Raw genomic sequence first — 10,855 nt, forward strand, 5'->3', positions numbered from 1 at the left:
AGGTTTCTTCGGACAAGTCAACTATGTCCGTGTCATTGGATATTCCAACCTGCGTCAAGTTGTTTGTCAGGACATGGGCTCGAAGCCTAGTTCCATTTTCGAAAGTCGTCCATAGCTCATTCTCCATCCTTGGTGTCAATAAGGTACTGCATTCTTCCACATTTGCTCGACATTCGTAAAATCACTTCTGCATAGTACTCCGAATGTGTTCAACCAAGCAGGTTATCGGTAACGACCAGGCTTCTCTCAACATCGAGTTCAACGACTCTGCATTGTTGTTTGTCATAATATTGTAACGGTGTCCAATAAATAGTGCTCTGGACCAAAATGAATATCCCGCTCGCTCTAAGTACCCGTGCGCTCTTTCGCTCACTCTTCGAATCTGTCCCATGAGTCGTTCGAAGTCCTCGACCCGAAAAGTTGTAGCAGCTCGTTTGAATAGAAATAATAGGCTTGCGTTGTTGTACCGCTGTATTAGGTTCTTTTCCATATGCCATATACAACAACCATGCCGAGACGACGGAAACAACTAAGAAATAGCTTTCTGAATACTCTTTTTCCTGTCTGAAATGAACAAAAGTTCTTCGGAATCCCCTATAAGGTCTTTCAAGTCCGACAAAAACCACTTCCACAATTTATTGGTTTCAGCATCCATGATCCCCCATGCCAACGGATAAATCTGTTTGTTACCATCTTGGGCAGTTGCCACTAGGAGTGTACCTTTGTATGGACCTTTCAAGTGACTGCCATCAACACAAATAACGGGTCTCAAGTACTGCATGTATCCACGAATGCTTGCACCAAAAGCTACGAAGAAGTAATGAAACCTATTACAAGAATCAACTTCGATGTGGGTAACGGTCCCCGGGTTGCTTTCTCCTACGACGTGACAATACGAAGATAATTTTTGAAAACTGTCGCTTGGTGTACCATGTAGCATATTTAAGGCATGGAGCTTCCCCCTACGTGTTTTGCTATAACTGATTTTCACACCAAACTCACGTTCCATATCACGTGCAATATGAGTATGCGGATATGATCGGTATGGAGTATCCAATTTTCCCAAAATGTGCTCCGCAATTACAGCACTAGTGGCATGCTGATGTGCGTTACGACGAAAATCAAGGGAACATGTGTGAACTGCAACGAACTTACGGATCATGAAAATTGCAGATTGCTTGACAGTAGAAGCACGTAGCATCCACTTGCAATTATCATCCACACAGACAACTGTTAACATTTTCAAGCTTGTCCTGCTTACCTGGAATTGGAACTTCTCTTGCAAAGCAAGTACATGAAACTTCGAGTACAACTGTTTCTTGGTAAAGAAAATCTGCTTCTCGGCGAGAACCGATGTATTTGCAGCTGTAATCCACTCATCTGTGCACGAACGTCTGGAATTTGATGACATTGTCTCGTCTATTTCAGCAATAATAGCACGATCTGTACCATGTAATGGGTTCTCTAAGTGTTCGACGAATGCTGCAGCCTCTATACGCTCAATTGGAGGTTCGGGTGGTTCGATTTGCGACACACTGTGCTGATGATTCATCTCGTCATGTTGTACATTCAGTGGACATTCCGTTGGGCCGAACAAGTTCCCTTCACAGTTTGCATCTATTGCCATACCAACAATCGGGAGCTCGGATACCAAATATGTGATGCAGAGTGCAGTTTCCTTATGAACAGATATGTACCACTGTCGATCCTCATCGTCTCGTATCTCTGCCGGAGGTAGATTCAAGTTCGGGACTTTGAACTTCAATTCGATTGCATTGCGGGATTCAACGATACCAAGTTTCTCCTTCAATCGTAACACAAGTTCTGCTATGGTAATACTTCTCGACACTAAAATGGAAGTATTTTTTCCTCTCTCCACTTCCATTCATCATCTGAGAGAACGAAGTTTCCTCCATTCGACACGATGAATCTGAAATCATGACTCATACCTGAAATGTTGGGACTGCAAAAGTGAGAATTCTGCACATTCATATGTCGACATTTCATAACATCAAATTGGCACACGAAAATACTTACATCCATGTACTACCAAAGATATAAAAGATGATCAGTTTTCAGGTGTCGAAATCGACAATTACACTTTCTATCCCGACAGTCAGTAAATGTCGAGTTCGACAGTTAAAATGTCTAACCCGACAGTTTCCAAGATACTGCTCAACAGTTCTACTGCCATAACTTTCGAGAAAGATAAATTCCATGTGCTTCACCGTTTGACGAATTTATTGAAAACGGTAAAGGCCATAATAAATTTTGAACTACAATATCACTGTATCTTTTTAGAAATGAACAAGGTATCACTTAATGCTTCATTAAATGTTGAATTATATATGTAATACTTCACATTTTCTATATAATATTGGTATAATTTTTCTTTCTAAAATATACTAAAAATTAACTACATCAATGAATAAGAGATTGAAAGGGTTCATTTAAATATGATCATATTGTATTGAATATTTAAAGTAGTCAACTATGACATGAGATGAACTTTTTTCTACTACCTCACCTTTCAAATTTGTCAATGGCTTTCCTTGTTGATGATGGAGTGGAGATGATGAAGAAAAAGAAGCTCTTTCAATTCGTATGTGTGTGTGTATTTTGTAAAGATTTCACCCCCCCTTTTTAATCAAAAAAAATCTTATTATACAATATAATATCATATCTTTAATATTAAATTTAAAGCAAAAATAAATTAATCACATCATAACATTAATTGCATTCAAATCAAGTATTTATTGCTCCAAAAAGGTGTTAAAGGGTAAAGTGGACATTTTGTAGGGAAAAATTGACATTCTTGGAAGAAATTGGTGAATGTCCAATTTTTTTTTTTTTTTTTTTTTGCATTTTCAATTTTAGTGACATTTGTGTAAATTCCCCTAGAAATAATTAGCTTCGGGCGTGAAACAAATTGCTAGAGAAATTGACAATAACGTCAACATTTTTTCGAACAAAAAGCGTAAAAAAAAAAAATAGAGAAAAAGTGTAAAAATAAAAAAAGGAAAATAAAAAATGACCTAAATCTTTTTTTTTTCACGACTTTGCACAAACCCAGCTTCTTATAGAAAAAAATTCAAGTAAATTTTTTTTTCTATTTTTTTTTTGTGTACGCTTTTCTTTTTATGCTTGCGTTCATGTTCCCTGAAAGTTTGACAATTAAAAACGAAAGTAACGTCAAATAATTAGATGCGAAAGAAATGAGCTCATAGCATTACAACGGATGTAAATTTAAACTAATGGATAATAACTGTACTACATTATTTCAATAACTTCGTTGTTATAGGAACACACGTTTAATGACGTTGAGCCAAATAATCGCGAAAGCGATCCCATTCATTTCGTTGCATTTCTGGAGCATTAATTTCGGTAACAGCTTGTTCTTGCTTGTCCGGGAGTTCTACCTCCGCCGCATCAGGATCCGTCTCCGCTCTTGTGAACGCTTCATCCACAACTCCTGCCCGTCTAAGAAAGTTGTGTATACCAATCGTCGCTATGACAACAGCAATCTGCACTTTGAAATTGTAACTCGGCATAGGATCAAGTATTTTCCATCGAATTTTCCACACACCAAATGAGCGCTCGATAACGTTCCTACACGACGAATGCCTGAAGTTAAATCTCTCACGTGCTTTGCGAAAGTTCCGTCTGGCACCTGTCTCACCATCGTAGAATTGCTAAAAATGATACAATATATCTGAACCCTTATATAGAGCCATGTACCCAGGTCTATGGGCAAATCCTGAGTCGACAAGATAATATTTTCCGGGGGCAGGCTTCGGAAAATCAAATTCGGGACTATGTACGGCCCGTGCCAACATGCGAGAATCATGCGTGGTCCCCGTCCACCTTGCATGCACAAACGTGAAACACAAATTGAAATCACATGCTGCAAGAACATTTTGTGTTGGAATGCCCTTGCGTCCGATGAAATTTACTCGTTCATCCCGCGGCAAGATAGCTTTGACGTACATGCCATCAATCGCACCTATGCAATTCTCGAACAACGGATGCTGGTTCAAATTCGGTACGTGATGCTCTGCACCGTTATTGTAGTTCGGATCAGGTCTGATGAGACGTATAGCAAAGTCGCAGGCAGCTCGGAGCACTATTTTAAAGTAGTGTCCAATAGTTTCCAACGAATGATTAAACAATGTTTGAACCTGTCTATAGCCTTTTCCATGCGCTAATATGCACAAAAACATTCCAACTTATTCATATACATCAACTTGCTGCGAACTACATAGTCCGTATTTGTCCCGAAGTATATGCGTGAACGTACGAAGCATAACGGGATACATCCTGAATTCTGCATAACACTGTTCAGGATTACATTGCATGATGTCTAGCATGAACATGTGTCCGTTCCTCGCGAATGGAAATCTTCTAATTCAGCGTCTCTGTTCCCGATAGTAGGTTGCCGCATCTATTGCTGATATTCGATAGTATCGAAACCATTCGGCAACGTCCTCTTGGAGCTCTTGCAAGAATTGAAGTTCCCCGACCTCGACTTCAGCATCACAATAATTTATAAGCACACAGTTAAAGTCAAAGTCCGCCATTCCGATTAAAAAGATATTGCGTTACGTGGTTCAAGTGAAAGCATAAGAAGAAGAAGAATCTCCCTAATTGGCTTCTATGCATAGCATGCATAGGATTGGTTGCATGTTCTCTCTTATAGACGCTATTCTACCCAAAGGCTATCATCAGCACAAAAGGTGGCCCGCATAAAAAAAAAACTAAAAAATCATGGCAAATGGAAAAAAAATGCACACGAATCAATTGATTGACATTTCACTATTTGAGGGTCATTGCATGTCAGTTGTACTATTCGAAATATTGACGTCTAATAAACATGACAGTAGGCGTGCATAATAAACAGTCAAGTTCAAGTTTGAAAATAATAGATAAAACAGTATAATAGTACACTACAACACAGTATGCAAACACATGGTACATTAAAGAAATATGAAAAACCAAGAATAAAAACAGTACATAATACAGCCGTAATGAGAAAATTGTGCAAGCAACAGCTTTCATTTCGAGTGGAACTGTCTGTACTCCTGCCAGCTCCACTCGACCCAATCTAATTTGTTGTTCGCATCTTTCTATGTTGCAAGTATATCCTTGTTATGCCTCTGTGATAGGAAAGTCAACGTCCAAAAGTACATATCAGTTTTTTTCTGTAGTCGGCCCGTCAACAACAACTCTTTCATGAGTGTGCTCGCATCCGGCACATCGGGACCGACCAGGCTGTTGATTTTAGCTGCTATCTTTGCACTTGCAGCGCTGGCAAGGTGAACAGAGTCCGATAAATCTGTCACAGATACTTTTCCTCTCTTCTCTTTTTTGTTCCTACTGCCATGTGTACGTTTGTCCCCACTTCGCGGCCTCGAGACGTCCATGCTGGATGCAACAAGATCCATCCTCTCACCCTCATCACTTGACCCGCTACCCTCCTCGTCAACTGGATGACTATCCTACAGGTCTTCGTGTCGACTGTCTTCAAACAGGAAGAAGCCTGTCCTACACATTGTCGAGGGTGTTACTGCATATTTATCGCTGTCGTAGGCATCCTTGAACAACACCTTGTAGCTGTACACCTCCCTGCAGTCTTTGTCTCTGAATTCTTTGTAGTCCTTGTTTTCCTGATGCACATTCATCATGAAAGCATCACTGTCGAAGATACGAGTATCACTAAAATGTAACCAGAATAAGCATGAACTAAATGCATGTGCATTAAACAACTTACAACCCATTGTCCCTGAATAGAATGATAAACACACGTGCATCAACAAGCATAAACTGAATAGAAACCGTCTTGTGTTATACGAAAATGTCCATATTGGATATGACCAAACTAAGCCCTTACAGATTCCACAAGTTTCAGCTGATTTTAATAATATGTTAGTCAACGACCAAACTAAAAGTGCTTAGCATCTCACAAAAAAATAACAAACCCACTAACCTCTGGCAACAACCCATTAAAAAATTTTATTCTACTTTCATTCTTCTATGCACTGAATTAATATTTCCACTGGTATATGAACATTTATTCACAATACCAACAAAAAAATATAAGGGGTTCATTTGAGAGCAATAAATTATCCACAAGTTATCCACTCATGCCAAATTCGTTTTACATCAAAATGTGGCACCTTCAATTTCATAAACTGGGAGACATTTATTTATTTTGCATTTCATTTTTAACACTTGCCCACATAGATTGTCTGTTTAAAATTCCTCAAATAATAATAAACATAAATAACCGCAAGAAAATAACATTACATGCAAAATCACAAAGAAAAATGAAGTGAAGATAAAATCAAAAATTATAAAAAAAAAAAAGAAAAAAAAGAAAAAGACCTGTCGAATATTCAAATAAAACAAAGTTAATTCGAGAAGCCCAAATGAGAAAGAGTATGTAGATGAACTTCTAGAAATGCAAATAAACAAATGAATCTACAAAATAGAAGTAGAGTACAAATTTGAATAACAACAATACTAAAAATACTAAAAATCCTTAATATATACTACAATACATGAATAACAACAATACCCCACAATCTGGAAAGATGGAGAAGTGGATAATAGAGACGGTCAATTGCACTTTACCTGAATCTTTCTTTCCCACCACTCGTCGGATACATTAAATGTTCCCGTTGCGAATATATACTCCACACCGGTGTTGTTCAGCAACTCGCTCAAACGTTTATACTTCTTGCGAAGACAGTCCCAATGATTCTTGAGTTGTTGCTTCGTCCAACAGTGACCGGAGTTGGAGTTGGAGTTGAACAGCCGGATGACTTGGTCCCATCCGTGTTTCGTGAAGCACTTTTCGTTGCGGTGACCGTCGGCTATAACCGTCTCACAGGCGGCAACGAAAAGTTGGTTCTCATGTCAATTCCAGTGGGCGTTCTTGTGCGCAGGTGCTTGGCTATGGTTGGGAGGAGTTTTGGAGGTCGACGAATTCGGTACGGTATCAGTCATCTGGAACTATTGTGACCGGATCTGGAGGAGAAATATTGTGATCGGATCTGGAACTGATTCGTCGACTGGGTGGGGAGAGAAGTCCATTTTCTGTGATGGAAGAGAGAGAGAGAGAAATGGTGTTGGACTGTTGGTTGGTGGAGCATGTAATGCGAGGGTAATATTGTAAAAGCCATGAAAAATTGCCTCTTGTTGGACAGAAGAGATGTCAGACATATTCCATTAAAAAATTGGCCAACGGTCGGATTTCTAATTACCAACGGTCCGGGTTACGCTTAAAAGCACGTCCAGACAGGCCCTTTGTTTGATAAACGATTTTCTCTCTCTGGGACATATAGATTGCTTATATTTTCGAGCATGCTAGACTAGATTGAGTTGAGCAAAATACATCCCCCAATTGAACAATCTCGACTACAAAGTCGAGTAAAGGAAACAAGATTGAACCTAACTTCAAACATATGAAATCAAACTCGATATGTTTCAAACTCATATACTAATGTCAAAGTTATGAAACCACTCATATATTTTTCACAATATTTATCATTGATCATCAAATTTTAAAACTTCTATAACTAACTATTGACATACCAAATAATCAAATCATTTATCACTCTGCCATCAATCATTAAAAAAATAGCTGAAGAATTAAATTTTCAGCATGGTAAAAAGTTATTTTATTATAGAAACAAAAATAACTTTTCACAAAATTTCCCAAAAAGTTAGGATATTTTTTCTAAATAATCTACAATATTTGCTTTGAATTAATATTTTTCGATAAGAGTTTTAGACCAAATGAAGGAAATAAATGAGAAAACTATATGAAAATTCCCTTACTATTCAAGTCTCAATTATGGTCTACCATTCGTAGTCCATCACTCGTAGATCACCTATTAAATGTGTTTATAAATTGTTTTCTTTCCTATCTTACTTTCTAAAGTAGTTGTTGATGTGCAATATGTTTGTAACTAATTATCAATTTATTAATCAAAATTATATTATTTTTATGATGATAGAAAATCCAAATATGATCTCTTTTGATCAGAATGATGTCCAATCTTTTTTATAGGGCACAATAACCAATAACATATTTTTATTTTTTGTTTATGATGAACATTTTAATAGTGTGAATTAAATGAAGATTTATTATATTGGATAGTTAGTTTTGATTTTATTTTCTACAAAAATGCTCTATTTTTAACTGAAATTTACTTGCATCTGATAATCCAATTCAGTACAAAAATTTTCTTTGTTTGCTTCTTTTATGATATTCATTTTTTAGTGGAAATGTTTTTCTCCTTATTATTATAATTGGACAGTGTGTAAATGTTAATCTTGAGGAAGCAAAAATTCTAATGCCATAATTTTACTTGCAATGAATTTATGTATGAGTTGTTAGTGTGGAAAGCAGTTTGGTATTTATTAAAATTTGCATTTTCTTTAGTAAAACATTGGATAAGAGAAAAAATCATCAAAATCTAAAATTAGATTCTCTCAAATTTCAAGTGGTCATATTCTCAGAATTTTTAACTATTATAGTTTGATTCAATACACATTTTCCATAGAATATTTAATTATTTTTTAGTTAGTAATTTTATTGATTATAGTCATTTCCGTAATTTACATTCATTTAGTATTGTTACCTTTAATTCACGGGAATTGTTTTTTTAACTAACTTATGATTATTAGTCACTACGAAGGCTCTTGAATGCATAGCCTCCCAACTGTTTTTTATTTTTTATTTTTAATATTTGGTTTTAATACAAAATTATACTTAAAAAATTAATTATGTAAATCATTTAATTGCATAATCAAATTGTTAAAGTTTTATGTACCATCCACAATTTTTTGTCTAAATAATTAGTTATTTTAAAATTTTGTGGGCATTTTAAAAGTAACGATGGACCATTAATCATATTATCATACGAAAAAGTGTATATTTTTAAATTTTAATGTCATCGTATTAAAATAGTGTTATACGATATACTAAAAATTGTAAGTATAAAGTTATATTATATATAAATATTGCTAAATATATTAACATTCTGAGCACTTGTTTGGTCCTCATTATTTTAAAAATACATTTTTCTCTAACTTATTTTCAATTACACATTCTTCTATAAAATAATATTACATGTAAACTCAAAACTTTTCTTATTTTTTGACCATACATTTTTCATCAAAATATTATTAAAAAATGTATTTTGAGCAAAAACTAAAAATAAAAATGGAGCTCAAACCGGCTCTAAACATTGAAAGATCTTAAATTTGACTTAATAACTTTGTTTAATTATAAATTTTTTCTCATATTATACTATGTGCAAAGTATATTTAGAAAATTAGCCTTTGATTTTAAGTTCATACCAATTATTTTTATAATTTTTTATTATCATCTCCTTTCGATTTTCACGAGATTATTAGAAAAGACATGAATGTCTCCAATGATATAAAATATAGTCAAATTGAATCTATTGAAATGAATCAAATATGTTTACTTGAATTTAGGCAAATCAAAGCAAACCAATAAAGGTGTCACTACTTTCGACAAATTAAATGAGGTACAACTTTTATATTTACTTTTAAAATTTAATTTGACATATTTATATTAAAAAATATCATATAAGAACTTTGTTACATTAGATTAAAAATTTTATAATGTATTAGAAGTTGTTATTCAAAATAAAGTAGAAAGGATAAAAATTCAATTTTATGAATTTAAGGATGCTAGTTATTTGTAGAATTGGTAGAATTTAGTAATTTTTGACATGCTTGCTTATTGTCAATTCAATATTTGAAAATTTTAGTTCTTCATCCTCAAACTATGTTCTTTTTTGTAATTTCATTTCATATTTGATAAACTATTTTTATTTTATCTTTTGTGAAGAATCTAAATACATATCAATTTTACCAAGCGGAGTTACAAAATATATTATTGTCAAATGGTATCTCACCACATAAGTTAATATTGAAAGGAAATTGTCTAGTGATGCTCTTAAGGAATCTAGACACATCCAATGATTTTTACAATAGAATAAGAATGATTTGTCGTCATTTCCAAAAATATATTATCCATTTAGAAATAATCGTTGGACAACATACTGGAAAATAAGTCTTCTTTCCGCGCATCCCATTAACAATAACAAATGATGAAATATATCCATTCAAATTTAAGAGAAAACAATTTTTAATATATCTATGCTTGCAATTACCATGAACAAGGCTCAAGATGAAGAATGCCTACTCTTGGAATATACATTTATTATATGTATTATCTTATGAGCAAATATATCTCTCACTTTTTGGTGGAGTTTTAATGTATACAACAAAAGTCTTAGTAAAAGGCTAAAAATAGAAAATAAAAGGAAGAAATTGTAGGACATTGACAAAAAAATATTATTCTAACGAAAATATTACATTTCAATTTATTCAAAGTTTGTCATAGTATACATAATCTCATTACATTAAAAGTCTCTATCATAAAAGTACTATTCATTATTGAGTTCCTTGTTTTCACATTTAAGTGGATAGTTACTGTTATTATCCACTTTTCTTACTATTCAATAAATATCTATAGTTCGTTTTGAAGTGATTTTGAGAATTGATTTTTTGATTGTTAGGAGAAAAGTAAGGTCCATTTATGAGATAAGAAGTCAAATATGACGACTGAAATAGTAAAATAACGATAAAAAAATTAATTTTTCGAGAAAAAAATAACTTCCAAACAGGCTGCTATTGAATAAAGGTTCCTTCTCTCTCTCTCTCTCTCTCTCTCTCCACATGGATTGCTCAGCTGTGCAGATGTTAATTAAATCCTCTCTCTTCCCCCCTCGCCCCCCCCCCCCCCCTCTCTCTC

At 34.6% G+C, this 10,855-nt stretch overlaps 1 protein-coding gene across 1 annotated transcript; it reads right to left on the reverse strand.

Moving 5' to 3' along the window:
- Positions 1-3,311: 3,311 nt before the first annotated feature.
- LOC111399996 lies at positions 3,312-4,220 on the reverse strand. Its single transcript, XM_023027476.1, has 2 exons — positions 3,719-4,220; positions 3,312-3,670 (listed from the first exon to the last, which is right to left on the reverse strand). Exons 1-2 carry the CDS (start codon positions 4,218-4,220, stop codon positions 3,312-3,314), a joined length of 861 nt encoding a protein of 286 aa, XP_022883244.1.
- Positions 4,221-10,855: the final 6,635 nt, after the last annotated feature.

Source organism: Olea europaea, chromosome 9 (genome assembly GCF_002742605.1).
Source record: "Olea europaea var. sylvestris chromosome 9, O_europaea_v1, whole genome shotgun sequence".
Classification (NCBI taxonomy): domain Eukaryota; kingdom Viridiplantae; phylum Streptophyta; class Magnoliopsida; order Lamiales; family Oleaceae; genus Olea; species Olea europaea.